Source organism: Ostrea edulis, chromosome 8 (assembly GCF_947568905.1).
Source record: "Ostrea edulis chromosome 8, xbOstEdul1.1, whole genome shotgun sequence".
Classification (NCBI taxonomy): domain Eukaryota; kingdom Metazoa; phylum Mollusca; class Bivalvia; order Ostreida; family Ostreidae; genus Ostrea; species Ostrea edulis.
The window spans coordinates 48184232-48206695 of record NC_079171.1 but is presented as its reverse complement, the minus strand read 5'-3'; the positions used below and the strand labels follow the sequence as shown (position 1 = coordinate 48206695).

The 22464-nt window shown below is 35.6% G+C and overlaps 1 protein-coding gene and 1 long non-coding RNA gene across 4 annotated transcripts; one reads left to right on the top strand and one right to left on the bottom strand.

Moving 5' to 3' along the window:
- The first annotated feature begins 6613 nt into the window (after positions 1-6613).
- On the top strand, positions 6614-12797 carry LOC130049138 (uncharacterized). 2 transcript variants are annotated; one of them, XR_008797646.1, is made up of 3 exons: positions 6614-6852; positions 12043-12209; positions 12319-12797. XR_008797646.1 is itself a non-coding variant. In XM_056146337.1 (3 exons), exons 1-3 carry the CDS (start codon positions 9370-9372, stop codon positions 12402-12404), a joined length of 312 nt encoding a protein of 103 aa, XP_056002312.1. In that variant the 5' UTR covers positions 9207-9369; the 3' UTR covers positions 12405-12797. The 2 variants fall into 2 exon arrangements, 1 of the variants encoding a protein (XP_056002312.1); XM_056146337.1 differs by lacking the exon at positions 6614-6852 and adding an exon at positions 9207-9428.
- A 3279-nt stretch (positions 12798-16076) lies between these two features.
- Positions 16077-22076, bottom strand: LOC130049142 (uncharacterized). 2 transcript variants are annotated; one of them, XR_008797652.1, is made up of 3 exons: positions 21838-22076; positions 16488-16654; positions 16077-16378 (listed from the first exon to the last, which is right to left on the bottom strand). It is a non-coding gene; the product is annotated as an uncharacterized LOC130049142 (long non-coding RNA). The 2 variants fall into 2 exon arrangements; XR_008797651.1 differs by lacking the exon at positions 21838-22076 and adding an exon at positions 19268-20891.
- Positions 22077-22464: the final 388 nt, after the last annotated feature.

The following is a 22464-nucleotide window of genomic DNA, read 5'->3' as shown; positions in this document are numbered from 1 at the left end:
AGTGTGGGTGTAATTCCAATTTCATGAGTAGATACTAGTGTAATGTCCTGATGAACTTTTTTTATTGTTAACATGATACATGTATCTAGGTTTTTCTATGCAAGGTGAAGATAACGAACAGTGATCAATCTCATAACTCCTACAAGCAATACAAAATAGATAGTTGGGCAAACACGGACCCCTGGACACACCAGAGGTGGGATCAGGTGCCTAGGAGAAGTAAGCATCCCCTGTTGACCGGTCACACCCACCGTGATTCCTATATCCTGATCAGGTAAACGGAGTTATCCGCAGTCAAAATCAGTGTGCCAAGAACGGCCTAACAATCGGTATGAAACACGTCAGACAGCATTTGACCCAATGCGAGGTTGTATTGACGAACTAGATCGTTATAACGACCATAGAATTAGCGAAATGCTGACTTCAATCGAGACTGTTGAAATCCCTGTACCATCAACTTGTTTGTCAGTAGCTTGTCTCGATTTAAAAACTGACTATACCCAGAACAAGCTCTTGCCTATCGAATCAGTTGAGATATATAAACAACATATGCAGGTGATAATGGAATATTGCTACACAAATATGGGAAGTTAAGGATGGAGAAGCTGAAATCATCCCGTTTGTCATACAGTTGAGTTGTCAGTTTGCGTTAATGTCTACTTTCAATAAAATATCTAAGTATGAAGCAGAAGTGGACGACTCTCTGGTGTCCTTTATTTCGAGCTCACATGGATATATCAAATCGACATATGAATGAAAGCTATCATTGTTAACAGACAAAACGTCATCGATATATCTAAAAGTCGAATTGAAGGTCACAGCGAGAGATTTTTTCTTCTCACGTAGAAGTTTTTGAATAAATTCTGCTTCATATGAATATAAAAACAGGTCAACTAACAAACGAGCACAATTCGTGCCCATGGGAATTCCAACAGACTGTTGGAAGACCTGATCACCAAAGACCACAAAGATATTGTCAATGAGGAACTCTAGCATATTTTTTATTTCAACTTCAGAGTACTTGTGCGTGGAATCGGAATGGTGTTTAACAAAATAAGTTTTTGAATGACTGATCACTAGATATGAATATTTCCGTTTTTGTTGAAGAAGCAACTGTCTATGATGTCAAAAAGTCTAGTCTTTAATTTATCGTGAGGAATGGTCGTGTATAGTGTTGGAAAGTCATAGGTTTTAATGCTATTGATTTGGGGAAAATTCTGTGATTTCAAGTTTACTAAAAGTTCTTTAGAATTTTTTAGAATCCACATTTGATTAACACCACTTCTGGCATATGTAGTCGCACAGTAAGTTTGAAGTTTCTCCTTCACAGCTGTTAACATTTTCGTGAGGAGCAAAGATAGGGGCTTGGTAGAGCACTTACTGGATCCAGCAATATATCTTTGTTTGTAAGAGTTTTTATGTAGTTTAGGAATCCAGTATAGGTACGGTAACTCATATTCATTCGACCCATTGACTGGAATATTAAATGTGTCTAAACTGAAGCATGATTTTGAAGAATTTCATCTTTTGAAAGGGCAGTTGGAGTATAAGTATGATTACCAAAAGTGGAATTAATGCCAAGTTCGTTTAAAATACAGTTGTAATAATGAGCCTTACAAACAAAGACAATGTTGTTACTAGCTTTGTCAGCTGGAACCAAAACATATTCCTCATGTAACCTATCTAATTCTTTTATCACTTCTGGTTTACTAAACACAGAAGGATAGATGGTACGTACTTTTGTTTTCATGTGTCTAATGCGGGATTTTAATATCCCTCTTATGCTTTTAACCCATTCTGACAATGTATCAAGTTCTTCTTTTTCATATTTAGCCCATCGTCTGGCATAATCTTCGACAGAACTCATAATAGAGATGAAGTTCTGTCGCCAATTAAAAGACCGAGGTTCTCTGTATTTAGGACCTTTAAGAATAAGTGATTTGAGGTCCTCATTTTCAACTATATCAACATCACCAGTAATGACATGTCCAGCTGGACTATAGTTGAAAGAAGATGAAGAACAAGAACATGTTGGTGGAGTACGTATAAGATGGTCTATATCTAAGCACTGCAAAGTTTGTTTATAATTAAAAAGTTTGGATGCAATAGTAGAAGTATAGCTGTAGGAAATACAGGGTGTAGACTTGAACTTGAAATAAGTTGGAATACACGACTGATCCCTTTTATGACGAAGAATATGTCAGTTTGTTTATTCATGATTATAATTCACTTCCTAGATCTATACCAGTGCACACACACACGTAGAGAGAAAAGTGGGTTATGTGTATTTTCCCGTACTTGAATAAAGAGCGGCATTGGGGGAGATAACTCTTCCAAACATTCTCATAATCTTGTAATATTTTTTCATTTATGGTATGTACTGTTCATTTTTATGTTTTTCATTTTTTATTGACTTTATAACATTCATTTACAATACAAATTGTTTATTACCTATAAAATAAAACCATATAAATTATGTTTAGATAAAAATATCAAGTAAACAAGATATTGGTTAAACTCACTATGGTCATTATTTCAACTACTTACTTCATATATTAGATATGAAAAGCCATCAGTGGATTTTATATATTTGTTAAAACCTGAATTGATCTTTAAGATTTATATCATTACATGTAATTTTGATCTCCTTTTAAGCTTTACTTCTACACCAAACTTGCATATTTTATCTGTAATTCCAAAGTTTAGCCTACATATTGCTCTATCCTTAATCATAAATAGATGCAATAAGAGCAAAACATTAATATTTTTTTAATTTAATGTATGTTTTGATGAAATAACAAATATAATAGTTTTTTAAGTGTTGCAATTATTCTATAAAGCATCAAACTTCCATTATTACTGCTATGCACGAATGCCAATTATTGCTATATATCAAAACCAGTTGTTTCTAAAAAAAAAAAAAAAAAAAAAAAAAAAAATAGAAACACGTGAGGAAATTCCAGAGTACATTTTTCATCTCATCTCACACCTTAGATCATAAAAACATATAACAAAATGGAATGTTCTAGGTACCCATCTGGACGATTTTAGCGATTTTGCATGTTTTTCTCTGAGACATCGTCTTCGAAAATAAATTTCTAAAACAAAATAATTTATTCCCCAATGGCCTACCCTAATTTCTACTTGAATGTTATCTGAAAGAAAACAATTTAGATGTTTTGGCTATGGTTCAGATTGAATTTCGTAGGCATTGTTTGTGTACATTAAAAAAAATCGAATTAATTTTCGCTATATAAGGTGAACATGGAAATTGATTTTAAACTTAATATGTACCGGTAAAAATATATATTCTATAAAAATGTACTAGAAAATAATATATGAATATTCTACTACTGTTAATAAAGGTACACGAAGGTAACTGTGTTTTGTGTCAAACATAACACAGGTACAATAGAGCACCACATTAAAGCGAAGCATTTACTATTGTCAACTACATCGCGCCTCAGTATTTTTGTATTCTGTGGAAAATATACTGATATGGTTAGGATAACGTTAGGAATAAAGTTTAAATAATTGTTCAGATTATTATGTGTATGTTTATAAAGTAGTCATTGAAGTAGACTTCGTGATGAAAACAAACACTCTTATTGAAGAAATGAAACTTATAATTCTTTATTTAATGTATGTATTAAACGAAAAATTGGACAGGAAAAGGATTTCTGTCAAATTTGCCGTCTGACACATGCATGAAATAAAGAATTACAAGTTTTATTTCTTATCATTCAATTACGTTTTTAAAATAGAAAAACAGATAGTTTCTCTCATCAAAAAACTTGAATTAACGTTTTTTCTTAAATGGCGCGTAGGAATACATGTACCTTTACGTAACAGTAGAAACAACAGCAAAACTGGCTGTGCGTTCAGGTCAGGTAGAGTTACTGTGCAGAATTGAATGGATTATACCCCAAATTAAAGGTGCAATGCTTAAAAGCTGAATTAGATATAAAGGAAGAAAACAAGCGGTGACTGGATGTATGCTGCATTGTGTACGAGGAGACGTTGAACACTGTTTGTGTCGTAAGAACGGTGGAATGCGACTCGGCTCCATTTCAATATCAAGTAAAAAGCTTAACAACGTTTCATCTAAATTGCCCTCATTGACTGAGTTCCATATAACGCAGTTCAATTTCATTAATATCTACCAGATCAAAAGTCGCGACTATCGAACTCGTAAAGCAGACGATACATACGGGGAACTCGTGTTTACAATCTGTCTACCTCTACCAGTCAGTGTCCTAACTCATCAAGTTGACTATTTTAATTTGTATTTTATTCATATCTTTAGTTGTGTTTATTTTTGGTAGCATCAAACCAATACATTTTGTTTACAATGCTTGTGTTAAAATTCCCGTTCTATAAATAACGCTAAAATTAGAACGGGGAAGACGCATTGCAGAGAAAAGTAGTCCCGCGTGCTTAGTGCAGATGAACTCCGGGTGATATTTGTTATACTAAGAAATCAAACGAATTTTTCATCCAAAAAGCATCGTTGTTAAGACATCACTTTAAAAGTTATTAAATGATTTATATTTCATCAAATACATCCTTTATCTACACTACGTTTCACAAAAATCAAATATAAAATAAAGCATAACGTAATTATGCATGGGCACAACTTATTTTGATGATCTAATTGTGAGTCAGTCTTCCTCTCTTTCTCTCTCTCTGTGACATTATCTTCCATATAAGGTGAAGATAACGAACAGTGATCAATCTCATAACTCCTACAAGCAATACAAAATAGATAGTTGGGCAAACACGGACCCCTGGACACACCAGATTTGGTACATGCAATTAATTACATATATCAGACGGTTAGAAATGTAATTTTAGTTTATCGGACGAATTTGAATATAGTGATGTGTCCCAAGCAACAAATTCAGATTATATCAGCTATTTCACAATACCATGTTCGCAGTTGGATTCTAGATACGATTAGACGTATCCCATATTTGTACAAGATGGTGCAGGCAATATTTATTTGCGTAATCTACTTAAACTTCTTCCTATCAGTATTGTTTTATTTCATAGGTCATATCCTCATCATTTTAATACAGAGTCTGATGTTATCATTGATAATAGCACCTTTATTTTGTGTATATTGTAAAACTAGTCAATAAATGAAGGTTATCTATTTCATGATTAGCAATTGATATGTAGCCAGAATTCAATTGATTTGCTTTTTTAAATATTGAATATATAAAATCTGATTGGACAGCAATGCTATAGGGTTTTATTTAATGATTTGGTACATGCAATTATTGAAAATGTATTGTGAACAATCTGTACATTTGTTTGATAGTTTCAAGAATGTTGGGCCATGTCAATGAAGGGAACTTTACCTTTGGCGAATATAAGTTTTTTGCTTCGGGAGTTAAACGATCTCCTTACTGGGTTTGAATCATAGGGGTAAAAGAAATATGCAGAATTTGGTATGATTTATACACACTAGCGCACGTGCAGGTAACCTCAAATTGTATTGCTTTAAGGGGGATAAATCGCCATAACAGTGACACTAGTTTGCTGCAGAAATCAATTATGTTTATAACATTACCGAGGCATGGAAGACAATTGATTCATCACTTATCAAAACAAAGACCGGAATTCTTTTACTTAAGATGCCCCGTTAGTAGTATAAGGCGTCCCGATAGGGGGTTCAACTGAGTGCACTTTTTATGCAAATGAGGTCAAGTAAGGGCGTTTTTGATTGGTCAAGCGGTGTCGGGGTCAACGGAGTGCACTAGGACGGGGTCAACCCCAGCAGGGGTTGTAGAGCGGGTGAATAGGCTGGCCTATGGCCGCTGGTCTATGATGCGGTACTTTCGCTTTGAGTTCCTGGAAAAGGAACCTGGAGGTATTTTTCTGAAAATCGGTATAAAATCCTGTGAAATCCTGTGTATTCCTGTGTATTTCTATGTATTCCTGTGTATTAAATCTAAAGAATAACACAAGGTTTTAAGTTGACATGTTTATTAAATAAACAATTTAATTAATTTAGAGTGTTATTGACGTTGTAGAAAAACCTGCTTTTCTATGACGTCACAATAAGTATATAAACGCAATACACAATTCGCGTTTTCACTTTCATCACCATGTCTGAGCGAATACCTAACGACTTACGGAATAGCAGAAATGGGCTCCCACTAAAGAAGAACAGTGGTTGAAAGTTTACACATTTATTAAATGAACACACATTTATCAAATCAACAATTTATAAAGTCCCTAGAAACACAGCACTTTCGTTTTCATTTCTCGGAAACGCGGCTATTTTCTGAAAATCGCTTTGACTTTGTTTTGTAAACAATGAGCTCAGCAATTCGGTAGTTCTATATAACATGCAAAGAGTTTATGCATATGTTCACTAAATTGTGTGGTTTGAGTCAGATCTTTCTGCATTAGGCCTTTATTTTGTATTGAATCTTATGTGATTGATTGATTTTTTATTGTTGAACTGGAGAATGTTTCACTCATAAGGAGACGTCATTACTGCCCGTGAAGGACTTCAAAATTTAGGCCTATGCTCGGCGCTTACGGCCTTTGAGCAGGGAGGGATCTCTATCGTGCCACACCTGCTGTGACACGGGACCTCGGTTTTTGCGATCTCAACCGAAAGACCGCCCCATTTAGTCGCCTCTTACGACAAGCAAGGGGAAGTGGGGACTTATTCGAACCCGGATCCCATATAGTTTTACGCTAAATATTTAAATATAATTCATTTTTACTCTAGAAGTACTTTGGACCTAAACTCTATTATGGATATAGCAGAACAGTTTTATAGTTATGAAAACAACTATCTGTGCACTTCGCACCCTATGAGATTACAACGAAAAAGTACGTCACGACGTACATCTTACAATTCATGTCTATATGTTGTCGTTATATTGACAGGTGTTATCAAGTGATAAGCCGTATACGTGAAAAAAAAATTCTTGTCAAATAATATATTATTTCAATTTCGTATCAAATCGCTCAACATTTTTATATTTGCGCGAAGGTCATAATTCATATTGTGACCTTGAAATCGCCCCTCTATTTTCTCCCGATCATCACTACGTTATGTAAGGAAATCTAATTTACATAATTATTGCGAGCAGTGTGTAAAGGGGTAACGATATACGGTGTATGGTGGTGTATAAAGTGTATATGTTTATATTCCTGTTACCAAAGGAAGGGTTAGGCCAAACTTCTGACACCTAAAGAAACCCCCCTTTCCCCATCTGATTATGTCTAACATACTCTTGAAAATGAAAAAGAGTATCCTGCATTAGATGCATTTTAAACTTCCTTTTATCGGAGCACTTGCTCTCTCTATAGATCTGGGTTTTTACTATATCAATTATCTTCTTCTTTTTTTAAATATAGGAAGTCTCATAATTGTTCATGAAAAAGTGAAGATAATGAACAATCTTATAATGATTACACAATTGAGAGTAGGGTAAACACGGATCCTTGTTAAAGTAAATATGAGTGGTGGCAACTGCGGTGCCAGTAGTCGTGTTCATGAGAATGTGAGGGGTGGTATGTGGTACATAATTGGTGGTATATGATGTTAACGAAAATTTGAGTGGTGTTATGGTGGTGAAACATGCAAACTAATAACGCTAAATCAATCTCTAATTAATATTATGGAAAGAAATGCAAAATTAAGGACCTACATAGGTGATAGTGTGAGTAGTGTTAAAGAAACCCTAAGTCATGGGAACTGGTGTGGCAATAGTGAGGAGTAGGTGTTATTTACCGTATAAGTGGTAGTGTGTAGTGTGCAAGTGGTGGTATGTGGTGTTAATAAAATGTGGGTGTTAGTATGGTGGTGACACACGCAAACTAATAACGGTAGATCGATCTCTTTCATCAATATTGTTATGCAAAGAAATGCATAACTTTGGACCTATATGGGTAGTGATGTGAGTTATGTTAAAGAAGATGTAAGTGATGGTATCTGGTGTGCCAGTAGTGGTGTACAGTTGGTGGTATGGGGTGTATAGGTGGTGTGTAAGTGGTGAATAGGTGGTGGTATGTGGTGTATAGGTGGTGGTATGTGGTGTTAATGGAAATGTGAGTGATAGTATGGTGGTGATATATGCAAACTAAAAACGGTAGATCAATCTGTCATGCTAAGAAATGCAAAACTATATAGGTAGTGTTGTGAGTAATGTTAAAGAAGATGTAAGTGATGGCATCTGGTGTGGCAGTAGTGGTGTACAGGTGGTGGTATGGGGTGTATAGGTGGTGTTTGAGTGGTGTATGGGTGGTGATATGTGGTGTTAATGGAAATGTGAGTGGTAGTATGGTGGTGTTAATGGAAATGTACGTGGTAGTATGATGGTAATACATGCAAACTAACAACGGTATATCTATCTCTTTCGTTGATATTGATATGTAAAACTATCAATTCTCAGACCTGTATAGGTAGTGATGTGAGTAATGTTAAAGAAGATGTAAGTGATGACATCTGATGTGTCAGTAGTGGTGTACAAGTGGTGGTAAGTGGTGGTATGTGGTGTATGAGTGGTGTTAATGGAAATGTGAGTGGTAGTATGGTGGTATTAATGGAAATGTGCGTGGTAGTATGATGGTGATACAATGTACATGCAAACTAATAACGGTAGATCTACCTCTTTCGTTGATATTGATATGTAAAACTATCAATTCTCTGACCTGTATAGGTAGTGGTGTGATTGGTGTAAAAACAAAAACAAAAACAAAAAACCGGTGTTAAAACACATGTGTTAGCATCCGATGTGCCATTAGCTGTGTGTAAATGGTGTTTATGGAAATGTGAATGGTGGTACGTGGTGTATAAATGGTGGTATGTGGTGTTAATGAAAATAAGGGTTGTGGTATGTGGTGTTAACGAACGTGTAGGTAGAGTGTGTGCGATGTTAACGAAAGTATGAATGGTAGTAGTTGGCTGGTTATTTCACAATTTTCACCCTTATTATACACCACTTGTGGATGAAGTACTATGATTAATGGTTATTACCCCCTAGTAGCGAGGGCTCTTTAGCGTGCAAACGCCTACCGCCATAGGGCCTTCCGAAAGACCCGTAAATGCAGTGCATTTGGAGGGCCAATCACTACCAATGTTTACGTCTTAGGTTGGCGATGGCATGAGGAGGATTCGAATTCATGAGCTTCCTGTTAGGAAGCAAACGCTCTACCATTGAGCAATGCGACCGGTAATTGCGTGGTGGTGGTGGTGGTGGAAGTATATAAAGAACCTAAAAGCCAGGAATTATTCGTTTACTTGCATGACAATCTGAGCAGTGTTTATATACTTCCACCTGAAGTGTGTCACAGTCTGTATAATGGAATGATAACGTGTTGTAAAGTTCTAACGAGATACAAATGGAGTTTATCATTTTGGTTCGTGGATTTATCAGAATAAAGAGAATCTTATATTTTCGGTAAGTGCACATCTCCGATACCTGCTGAGTAGACGTCCGTATTTGACACGTTTGTTTTTTTTGTTTTTTTTTTGGCGAATATGCCATGTGCATTACATATTATGCATATGCACTGGTCGAGTTCACCTAGAAAAATCACTCAGGTGTGACAATCACATTTGGGGTATACACGGGTAGAGTAAATTAGGCTACCTGAGAGAAATATGGCGGATAAGATGAGAAAGGTATACGTATTTATTAGTTCATGTCAACAGAATGAGAGAGTGGCGTAAAGACACGGCCCCTTGGACATACCAGAGGTGGTATCATGTGTCTAAGAGGAGCAAGCATTCCCTGTTGACCCGTTACACCCATCTTCGGCCCTGTAATTTTGATCAGGTAAACAGAGTAATTTGTATTTAAAACCAAATAGCAATTTTAGACAAAGGACTAATACGGAAGTTCCGAGTTCCCCAAGAGTTATTTCCCTTTGTCGAACTCTTCCGTAAATTATGACGTAAAATATGATGACAGTGGGTACAATTGCTAATTACTATCGTTGTATTATTTCTTAAAAGATGTTATCCAGAGTTTCTGAGACCATCCTATCTCAGGGAAAAGGCAACTTTAGTGAGTTTATGAGTATTGGATAACAAAATGGCTCAAACAAATATTGTTAATTGCCATCTTTCTTTGATAAAAGCGTCACTCATGTAGAAGAGGAAACGAATAATGATTTAATAGCCAATTTGATGATCTTATTCAAACAAATTATGCTTGATATGGCCAGAATATGCATACCAGTGATTGATATAAACAAAAGTTACGCTTTTATTACATTAATCGTACGTAATCGTTATGTACAATGCCAGTCTACGATATAATGTATACATTGTGTACCCACCATACGTCATCAAATGCGAAAGAGTTCGCCAAAGGGAAATAACTTTTGGGTAACTCGGAACTTGCGTATTGGTATGAAGCATCTCACTTACTGACCTATGTATGGCTAAGGCTGGTAATGCCTTCCCGGATGCGGATGTTTTGTTCTTAAAAGTTTACCAGAATAACCTTTTACTTTATGAAGGAACAATTATCTCCCGTCTTGAATGCCTTAAAGCTGACATGAATTCTGAAATATATACACATTTGTCATCTTACCCACCATCTTTCGTTCAGATAGCCTATTTTATTCTACCCGTATTTACCCAAATGTGATTGTCACACCTGAGTGATTTTGTAGTTAGACTCGACGAGCAGCAATCGCAATTCAACAAACTGGGCGACACTGACACAGGAGGAGAATACCCTGCAGCATTCCAAAAAAAAAAAAAAAAAAAAAAAAAAAAATCACGAAAAAGCAGAACTCGTTTGTTAAATACTTGTAGATCAGAATAGTAGTAGTTCAGTTCCCTTGCAAAGCCGGAAAGTTTAATAAAATTCAGATCAAGCGTTGTTTCTCCTTTGTGTCAACACATCGTTGATGGTCACATGGCTAAAATAAGCAACACTGATTTGTTCCAGACCGAATCTTAGAATAATTTAGAAGTAGTACTTAGAGAACAACATATATAATTGTCGCTGTAAAATAAATTACATGTAGCCATATAGGAATAATTGATCGAAGGAAAATGTATTGTTTCTGTAAAATGAGTAACATACAATTGTACAGAAAACAATCCACAGAAAATATGGCCCTCTAAGTAAAAGAAATCCTATAATATATCATATACTTTGTAACACAAAGGTTACTATTTGTATATAATACGTACATTTACATCTAATATAGGGAAATCTTTAAAACATTTCTTCTCAAAGACAATAGTCAGAAAAGTTCAATCTTACATGAAAGCTTCCTGACTTAGTGCAGATTCAGTTTGTTAGTGGAAACGCGCATCTGGTGCATCAAAATTGGTACCGTATAAGTTTTACATTAAATAGATAGGGATTATGAGATTGATCACTGTTCCTTGCATTAACCGGAACTAGTTATGAATTGTAGTTGTCTTATATTAACCGGAACTCGAAATGAATTGTAGATTCCTTACATTAAACGGAACTAGCAATGCTTTGTAATTTCCTTACATTCGCTGGAACTAGAAATTATTTGAAGTTTCTTTACATACCTTTGCGAATCTTGTTTAGTGCACAACACTATGAAAGGTGAAGATAACGAACAGTGATCAATCTCATAACTCCTACAAGCAATACAAAATAGAGAGTTGGGCAAACACGGACCCCTGGACACACCGGAGGTGGGGTCAGGTGCCTAGGAGAAGTAAGCGTTTGAAATATCAAGGAAATTATTTGACCTCACATTGAAAGCAGCGGGTTAAGTCGAATACTATTTGACCTTTGTCTATGTCACGACAAACGACCTTTTTTTAAACCAAAATGCTTGATTATAAATTGAGAAAAAAAATTAAAAACATTCTATGCATGTTTGAATTATTGAACTGCATTTTTCACAAGGTATATATGAAAACCCTAGGGTAAATTCACAGTGGAAAACTGGCAGAAGAGTTAATTTCCAAATGAAAAAAAACAAACTTGATACATTTCCTTTATTAAAAATGTAGACTTCTCGTCACAACATTTCATTAAATCTAGATAATGATGACTATCAAAATTTTAGGAAGCAATCAACAGTTGTGATCGAGAAGAGAGAAGGAGAAAATTTCAAGTGTGAGATTGTATTTGATGAGACTGATATGACAATGGTACCAGAGCCAACTGTCAAACAGCACTCCAGCCAGCAACATTTTCCTCTTGTATTTTTTGACTTGGAATCAACAGGATTAAGTTTGTTACTTTTTACTACCTGCCCAATATCTAAATTGATTGTTCAGTTGAGAAAAGAAGTTCTTAAATGAATACATGTATTATATTTTGGTGTTAATTCATTTTCCAGCTAGAGATTCTCATATTACACAGCTGTCGTGTGTGGTGAAGAAAAATGTTCCACCTATACCTTTCCAAAAATACCTATCACAGTAAAAGCCTCAGAAATCACAGGAATCGAAATTGTCAATGGAAATATGTTTAACAAAAATATAGAAGTCAAGCCTTTCAGCAGGAATGGATGCTCTGCTTAATTTTGTTTCAAAATTTTAAACTAAAGTAATTCTGCATTTACAATGGCAGTGTATGAATGTCAACAATATACAGAATGTTTATTGTATACTATACCCAATTTAACATTTTCTGTTTATGAGAGAGAGAGAGAGAGAGAGAGAGAGAGAGAGAGAGAGAGAGAGAGAGAGAGTTGCAAGAATTGGAAAGTAACTGCAAAAATCATGTGCAAATTGCATCAGTATTGATGTGAACGGTGGTGAATTTGTTCTCTGAATTTTGATACATTTAATGTACCAAATGAAATTATCCTAATAAATTTCCATTTCAAATGAAAATGATTAAATTTCCACACAATGTGGGTTTTTTTTTTTATTCATTAGAATACATCAAAGTAAGTTATAATTAAAAATAAGTTTAAAAAGAACTGTATTTTAGTTTTAAGAAAAAATGATGGAGAAAATTGGAATTAGACTGCTTGAAAACTCTAGTTCACTAGTTCACTAGTTCGCTAGTATGTGATTGTTGCTTTAAGAAAGATTTCAAAGCATCATAGCAAATTATAACTAATATTTTGCTTATAACACTAATAAATTTTGATATTGTAAATATAGTCGCTTTAAATGAATGTAAAATTTGAATTTGAAAAAAAAATCTCATTATTTTAAGTAAAATTACTTTCTTAAGTGGGTGATGACCTGCATTTTTTTCTTTGCAGAATAAACTATATTGCATACCTCGTATTGTGCAGATGAGTTGTTCTAGATATCTTTTCTTTGCATCAACAGTGACATACGTCACAAATCGAATGGCACCAGGGATATCGCCGACATCTGTATCTACCAACACTGGAATCAATCTAATTTTCTTATCTCTTAAAAACGCATCTAAAATGCTCAGAAGTTGCAAAGTAAATGTTTTGTCATAAAGGGCTTCTTTGGTCATGATTGCAATCGTCCAGTAACACTGGTCTACGGCGCATTCCATGGTATCAAACTGCCTATGCCCGATCTGTCCATCCTCATAAAACTTTACACCTTCTTCTTCGAGGCGCTTTACAATATCATCTCTTGTTGTCTTGCTTGCGCCAGACGGATGGTAAAACAAAAACACTTCTTTCTCATAATGAGCAGGTTCTTTTGAGCTTAGTCTGTCCAATGGTCTCTCTATCTGATTTGCATAAAACAAACATAAAATCAATATAAATTCATATAATTTACTTGTAAATCAACATGATTTTTATGACAAACTTAAACAATATTACACTAAACAAGATCACGTTAATATCATGGATGACCCGTGGCACTCTAAAGAACCCTCACTGCTTAATGGCCATGGGCGGTGAGCATACGCCTAAATTTGAAGCCCTTCACCGGCCTTTGTGACGTCTCAATATGAGTGAAAAATTCTCGAGCGAGACGTTAAGTAAGATACAATTAAAGTATTCCTTGTGACAAGACCTTTCCGTAGGTACATGTACCAACATTTTTAACCCATCACCTTGGAGTTTGACCTACCTTTTAAAACCTTTAACCTTGCTAATAATTTTTGATCAGTTGACCTTGGAGTTTGACCTTCTTTTAAGAATTTGACATTGGACTAACTTGTAAATATTAAGAACTTTCATATTGCACATGAGCATTTCCTGTGACAAGATCTCTCTACTGGTACCAAGGTATTTGAACTTGTGACCTTGGCCATTATCGGGGGCATTTGTGTTCCATTGATTGATTATTGTTTAACGTCCCTCTCAAGAATATTTCCCTCATATGGAGATGTCACCACTGCCGGTGAAGGACTGCAAAATTTAGGCCTATGGTCGGCGCTTATGGTCATTGAGCAGGGAGGGATCTTTATCGTGCCACACCTGCTGTGACACAGGACCTCGGTTTTAGCTGTCCCTCCCTGCTCAATGACCATAAGCGCCGACCATAGGCCTAAATTTTGCAGTCCTTCACCGGCAGTGGTGACATCTCCATATGAGGGAAATATTCTTGAGAGGGACATTAAACAATAATCAATCAATGGAACACAAATGCCCCCGATAATGGCCAAGGTCACAAGTTCAAATACCTTGGTACCAGTAGAGAGATCTTGTCACAGGAAATGCTCATGTGCAATATGAAAGTTCTTAATATTTACAAGTTAGTCCAATGTCAAATTCTTAAAAGAAGGTCAAACTCCAAGGTCAACTGATCAAAAATTATTAGCAAGGTTAAAGGTTTTAAAAGGTAGGTCAAACTCCAAGGTGATGGGTTAAAAATGTTGGTACATGTACCTACGGAAAGGTCTTGTCACAAGGAATACTTTAATTGTATCTTACTTAACGTCTCGCTCGAGAATTTTTCACTCATATTGAGACGTCACAAAGGCCGGTGAAGGGCTTCAAATTTAGGCGTATGCTCACCGCCCATGGCCATTAAGCAGTGAGGGTTCTTTAGAGTGCCACGGGTCATCCATGATATTAACGTGATTTTGTTTAGTGTAATATTGTTTAAGTTTGTCATAAAAATCATGTTGATTTACAAGTAAATTATATGAATTTATATTGATTTTATGTTTGTTTTATGCAAATCAGATAGAGAGACCATTGGACAGACTAAGCTCAAAAGAACCTGCTCATTATGAGAAAGAAGTGTTTTTGTTTTACCATCCGTCTGGCGCAAGCAAGACAACAAGAGATGATATTGTAAAGCGCCTCGAAGAAGAAGGTGTAAAGTTTTATGAGGATGGACAGATCGGGCATAGGCAGTTTGATACCATGGAATGCGCCGTAGACCAGTGTTACTGGACGATTGCAATCATGACCAAAGAAGCCCTTTATGACAAAACATTTACTTTGCAACTTCTGAGCATTTTAGATGCGTTTTTAAGAGATAAGAAAATTAGATTGATTCCAGTGTTGGTAGATACAGATGTCGGCGATATCCCTGGTGCCATTCGATTTGTGACGTATGTCACTGTTGATGCAAAGAAAAGATATCTAGAACAACTCATCTGCACAATACGAGGTATGCAATATAGTTTATTCTGCAAAGAAAAAAATGCAGGTCATCACCCACTTAAGAAAGTAATTTTACTTAAAATAATGAGATTTTTTTTTCAAATTCAAATTTTACATTCATTTAAAGCGACTATATTTACAATATCAAAATTTATTAGTGTTATAAGCAAAATATTAGTTATAATTTGCTATGATGCTTTGAAATCTTTCTTAAAGCAACAATCACATACTAGCGAACTAGTGAACTAGTGAACTAGAGTTTTCAAGCAGTCTAATTCCAATTTTCTCCATCATTTTTTCTTAAAACTAAAATACAGTTCTTTTTAAACTTATTTTTAATTATAACTTACTTTGATGTATTCTAATGAATAAAAAAAAAAACCCACATTGTGTGGAAATTTAATCATTTTCATTTGAAATGGAAATTTATTAGGATAATTTCATTTGGTACATTAAATGTATCAAAATTCAGAGAACAAATTCACCACCGTTCACATCAATACTGATGCAATTTGCACATGATTTTTGCAGTTACTTTCCAATTCTTGCAACTCTCTCTCTCTCTCTCTCTCTCTCTCTCTCTCTCTCTCTCTCATAAACAGAAAATGTTAAATTGGGTATAGTATACAATAAACATTCTGTATATTGTTGACATTCATACACTGCCATTGTAAATGCAGAATTACTTTAGTTTAAAATTTTGAAACAAAATTAAGCAGAGCATCCATTCCTGCTGAAAGGCTTGACTTCTATATTTTTGTTAAACATATTTCCATTGACAATTTCGATTCCTGTGATTTCTGAGGCTTTTACTGTGATAGGTATTTTTGGAAAGGTATAGGTGGAACATTTTTCTTCACCACACACGACAGCTGTGTAATATGAGAATCTCTAGCTGGAAAATGAATTAACACCAAAATATAATACATGTATTCATTTAAGAACTTCTTTTCTCAACTGAACAATCAATTTAGATATTGGGCAGGTAGTAAAAAGTAACAAACTTAATCCTGTTGATTCCAAGTCAAAAAATACAAGAGGAAAATGTTGCTGGCTGGAGTGCTGTTTGACAGTTGGCTCTGGTACCATTGTCATATCAGTCTCATCAAATACAATCTCACACTTGAAATTTTCTCCTTCTCTCTTCTCGATCACAACTGTTGATTGCTTCCTAAAATTTTGATAGTCATCATTATCTAGATTTAATGAAATGTTGTGACGAGAAGTCTACATTTTTAATAAAGGAAATGTATCAAGTTTGTTTTTTTTCATTTGGAAATTAACTCTTCTGCCAGTTTTCCACTGTGAATTTACCCTAGGGTTTTCATATATACCTTGTGAAAAATGCAGTTCAATAATTCAAACATGCATAGAATGTTTTTAATTTTTTTTCTCAATTTATAATCAAGCATTTTGGTTTAAAAAAAGGTCGTTTGTCGTGACATAGACAAAGGTCAAATAGTATTCGACTTAACCCGCTGCTTTCAATGTGAGGTCAAATAATTTCCTTGATATTTCAAACGCTTACTTCTCCTAGGCACCTGACCCCACCTCCGGTGTGTCCAGGGGTCCGTGTTTGCCCAACTCTCTATTTTGTATTGCTTGTAGGAGTTATGAGATTGATCACTGTTCGTTATCTTCACCTTTCATAGTGTTGTGCACTAAACAAGATTCGCAAAGGTATGTAAAGAAACTTCAAATAATTTCTAGTTCCAGCGAATGTAAGGAAATTACAAAGCATTGCTAGTTCCGTTTAATGTAAGGAATCTACAATTCATTTCGAGTTCCGGTTAATATAAGACAACTACAATTCATAACTAGTTCCGGTTAATGCAAGGAACAGTGATCAATCTCATAATCCCTATCTATTTAATGTAAAACTTATACGGTACCAATTTTGATGCACCAGATGCGCGTTTCCACTAACAAACTGAATCTGCACTAAGTCAGGAAGCTTTCATGTAAGATTGAACTTTTCTGACTATTGTCTTTGAGAAGAAATGTTTTAAAGATTTCCCTATATTAGATGTAAATGTACGTATTATATACAAATAGTAACCTTTGTGTTACAAAGTATATGATATATTATAGGATTTCTTTTACTTAGAGGGCCATATTTTCTGTGGATTGTTTTCTGTACAATTGTATGTTACTCATTTTACAGAAACAATACATTTTCCTTCGATCAATTATTCCTATATGGCTACATGTAATTTATTTTACAGCGACAATTATATATGTTGTTCTCTAAGTACTACTTCTAAATTATTCTAAGATTCGGTCTGGAACAAATCAGTGTTGCTTATTTTAGCCATGTGACCATCAACGATGTGTTGACACAAAGGAGAAACAACGCTTGATCTGAATTTTATTAAACTTTCCGGCTTTGCAAGGGAACTGAACTACTACTATTCTGATCTACAAGTATTTAACAAACGAGTTCTGCTTTTTCGTGATTTTTTTTTTTTTTTTTTTTTTTTTTTTTGGAATGCTGCAGGGTATTCTCCTCCTGTGTCAGTGTCGCCCAGTTTGTTGAATTGCGATTGCTGCTCGTCGAGTCTAACTACAAAATCACTCAGGTGTGACAATCACATTTGGGTAAATACGGGTAGAATAAAATAGGCTATCTGAACGAAAGATGGTGGGTAAGATGACAAATGTGTATATATTTCAGAATTCATGTCAGCTTTAAGGCATTCAAGACGGGAGATAATTGTTCCTTCATAAAGTAAAAGGTTATTCTGGTAAACTTTTAAGAACAAAACATCCGCATCCGGGAAGGCATTACCAGCCTTAGCCATACATAGGTCAGTAAGTGAGATGCTTCATACCAATACGCAAGTTCCGAGTTACCCAAAAGTTATTTCCCTTTGGCGAACTCTTTCGCATTTGATGACGTATGGTGGGTACACAATGTATACATTATATCGTAGACTGGCATTGTACATAACGATTACGTACGATTAATGTAATAAAAGCGTAACTTTTGTTTATATCAATCACTGGTATGCATATTCTGGCCATATCAAGCATAATTTGTTTGAATAAGATCATCAAATTGGCTATTAAATCATTATTCGTTTCCTCTTCTACATGAGTGACGCTTTTATCAAAGAAAGATGGCAATTAACAATATTTGTTTGAGCCATTTTGTTATCCAATACTCATAAACTCACTAAAGTTGCCTTTTCCCTGAGATAGGATGGTCTCAGAAACTCTGGATAACATCTTTTAAGAAATAATACAACGATAGTAATTAGCAATTGTACCCACTGTCATCATATTTTACGTCATAATTTACGGAAGAGTTCGACAAAGGGAAATAACTCTTGGGGAACTCGGAACTTCCGTATTAGTCCTTTGTCTAAAATTGCTATTTGGTTTTAAATACAAATTACTCTGTTTACCTGATCAAAATTACAGGGCCGAAGATGGGTGTAACGGGACAACAGGGAATGCTTGCTCCTCTTAGACACATGATACCACCTCTGGTATGTCCAAGGGGCCGTGTCTTTACGCCACTCTCTCATTCTGTTGACATGAACTAATAAATACGTATACCTTTCTCATCTTATCCGCCATATTTCTCTCAGGTAGCCTAATTTACTCTACCCGTGTATACCCCAAATGTGATTGTCACACCTGAGTGATTTTTCTAGGTGAACTCGACCAGTGCATATGCATAATATGTAATGCACATGGCATATTCGCCAAAAAAAAACAAAAAAAACAAACGTGTCAAATACGGACGTCTACTCAGCAGGTATCGGAGATGTGCACTTACCGAAAATATAAGATTCTCTTTATTCTGATAAATCCACGAACCAAAATGATAAACTCCATTTGTATCTCGTTAGAACTTTACAACACGTTATCATTCCATTATACAGACTGTGACACACTTCAGGTGGAAGTATATAAACACTGCTCAGATTGTCATGCAAGTAAACGAATAATTCCTGGCTTTTAGGTTCTTTATATACTTCCACCACCACCACGCAATTACCGGTCGCATTGCTCAATGGTAGAGCGTTTGCTTCCTAACAGGAAGCTCATGAATTCGAATCCTCCTCATGCCATCGCCAACCTAAGACGTAAACATTGGTAGTGATTGGCCCTCCAAATGCACTGCATTTACGGGTCTTTCGGAAGGCCCTATGGCGGTAGGCGTTTGCACGCTAAAGAGCCCTCGCTACTAGGGGGTAATAACCATTAATCATAGTACTTCATCCACAAGTGGTGTATAATAAGGGTGAAAATTGTGAAATAACCAGCCAACTACTACCATTCATACTTTCGTTAACATCGCACACACTCTACCTACACGTTCGTTAACACCACATACCACAACCCTTATTTTCATTAACACCACATACCACCATTTATACACCACGTACCACCATTCACATTTCCATAAACACCATTTACACACAGCTAATGGCACATCGGATGCTAACACATGTGTTTTAACACCGGTTTTTTGTTTTTGTTTTTGTTTTTACACCAATCACACCACTACCTATACAGGTCAGAGAATTGATAGTTTTACATATCAATATCAACGAAAGAGGTAGATCTACCGTTATTAGTTTGCATGTACATTGTATCACCATCATACTACCACGCACATTTCCATTAATACCACCATACTACCACTCACATTTCCATTAACACCACTCATACACCACATACCACCACTTACCACCACTTGTACACCACTACTGACACATCAGATGTCATCACTTACATCTTCTTTAACATTACTCACATCACTACCTATACAGGTCTGAGAATTGATAGTTTTACATATCAATATCAACGAAAGAGATAGATATACCGTTGTTAGTTTGCATGTATTACCATCATACTACCACGTACATTTCCATTAACACCACCATACTACCACTCACATTTCCATTAACACCACATATCACCACCCATACACCACTCAAACACCACCTATACACCCCATACCACCACCTGTACACCACTACTGCCACACCAGATGCCATCACTTACATCTTCTTTAACATTACTCACAACACTACCTATATAGTTTTGCATTTCTTAGCATGACAGATTGATCTACCGTTTTTAGTTTGCATATATCACCACCATACTATCACTCACATTTCCATTAACACCACATACCACCACCTATACACCACATACCACCACCTATTCACCACTTACACACCACCTATACACCCCATACCACCAACTGTACACCACTACTGGCACACCAGATACCATCACTTACATCTTCTTTAACATAACTCACATCACTACCCATATAGGTCCAAAGTTATGCATTTCTTTGCATAACAATATTGATGAAAGAGATCGATCTACCGTTATTAGTTTGCGTGTGTCACCACCATACTAACACCCACATTTTATTAACACCACATACCACCACTTGTACACTACACACTACCACTTATACGGTAAATAACACCTACTCCTCACTATTGCCACACCAGTTCCCATGACTTAGGGTTTCTTTAACACTACTCACACTATCACCTATGTAGGTCCTTAATTTTGCATTTCTTTCCATAATATTAATTAGAGATTGATTTAGCGTTATTAGTTTGCATGTTTCACCACCATAACACCACTCAAATTTTCGTTAACATCATATACCACCAATTATGTACCACATACCACCCCTCACATTCTCATGAACACGACTACTGGCACCGCAGTTGCCACCACTCATATTTACTTTAACAAGGATCCGTGTTTACCCTACTCTCAATTGTGTAATCATTATAAGATTGTTCATTATCTTCACTTTTTCATGAACAATTATGAGACTTCCTATATTTAAAAAAAGAAGAAGATAATTGATATAGTAAAAACCCAGATCTATAGAGAGAGCAAGTGCTCCGATAAAAGGAAGTTTAAAATGCATCTAATGCAGGATACTCTTTTTCATTTTCAAGAGTATGTTAGACATAATCAGATGGGGAAAGGGGGGTTTCTTTAGGTGTCAGAAGTTTGGCCTAACCCTTCCTTTGGTAACAGGAATATAAACATATACACTTTATACACCACCATACACCGTATATCGTTACCCCTTTACACACTGCTCGCAATAATTATGTAAATTAGATTTCCTTACATAACGTAGTGATGATCGGGAGAAAATAGAGGGGCGATTTCAAGGTCACAATATGAATTATGACCTTCGCGCAAATATAAAAATGTTGAGCGATTTGATACGAAATTGAAATAATATATTATTTGACAAGAATTTTTTTTTCACGTATACGGCTTATCACTTGATAACACCTGTCAATATAACGACAACATATAGACATGAATTGTAAGATGTACGTCGTGACGTACTTTTTCGTTGTAATCTCATAGGGTGCGAAGTGCACAGATAGTTGTTTTCATAACTATAAAACTGTTCTGCTATATCCATAATAGAGTTTAGGTCCAAAGTACTTCTAGAGTAAAAATGAATTATATTTAAATATTTAGCGTAAAACTATATGGGATCCGGGTTCGAATAAGTCCCCACTTCCCCTTGCTTGTCGTAAGAGGCGACTAAATGGGGCGGTCTTTCGGTTGAGATCGCAAAAACCGAGGTCCCGTGTCACAGCAGGTGTGGCACGATAGAGATCCCTCCCTGCTCAAAGGCCGTAAGCGCCGAGCATAGGCCTAAATTTTGAAGTCCTTCACGGGCAGTAATGACGTCTCCTTATGAGTGAAACATTCTCCAGTTCAACAATAAAAAATCAATCAATCACATAAGATTCAATACAAAATAAAGGCCTAATGCAGAAAGATCTGACTCAAACCACACAATTTAGTGAACATATGCATAAACTCTTTGCATGTTATATAGAACTACCGAATTGCTGAGCTCATTGTTTACAAAACAAAGTCAAAGCGATTTTCAGAAAATAGCCGCGTTTCCGAGAAATGAAAACGAAAGTGCTGTGTTTCTAGGGACTTTATAAATTGTTG

Bases quoted from the DNA above. Each gene is read 5' to 3' on its own strand.
- LOC130049138 (XM_056146337.1), top strand. From the start codon at position 9,370: ATGGAGTTTATCATTTTGGTTCGTGGATTTATCAGAATAAAGAGAATC. The intron at 9,429-12,042 runs GTAAGTGCACAT...TCAAAATTTTAG, and splicing joins AAGAGAATCTTATATTTTCG to GAAGCAATCAACAGTTGTGA. The intron at 12,210-12,318 runs GTTTGTTACTTT...TTCATTTTCCAG, and splicing joins CTTGGAATCAACAGGATTAA to CTAGAGATTCTCATATTACA.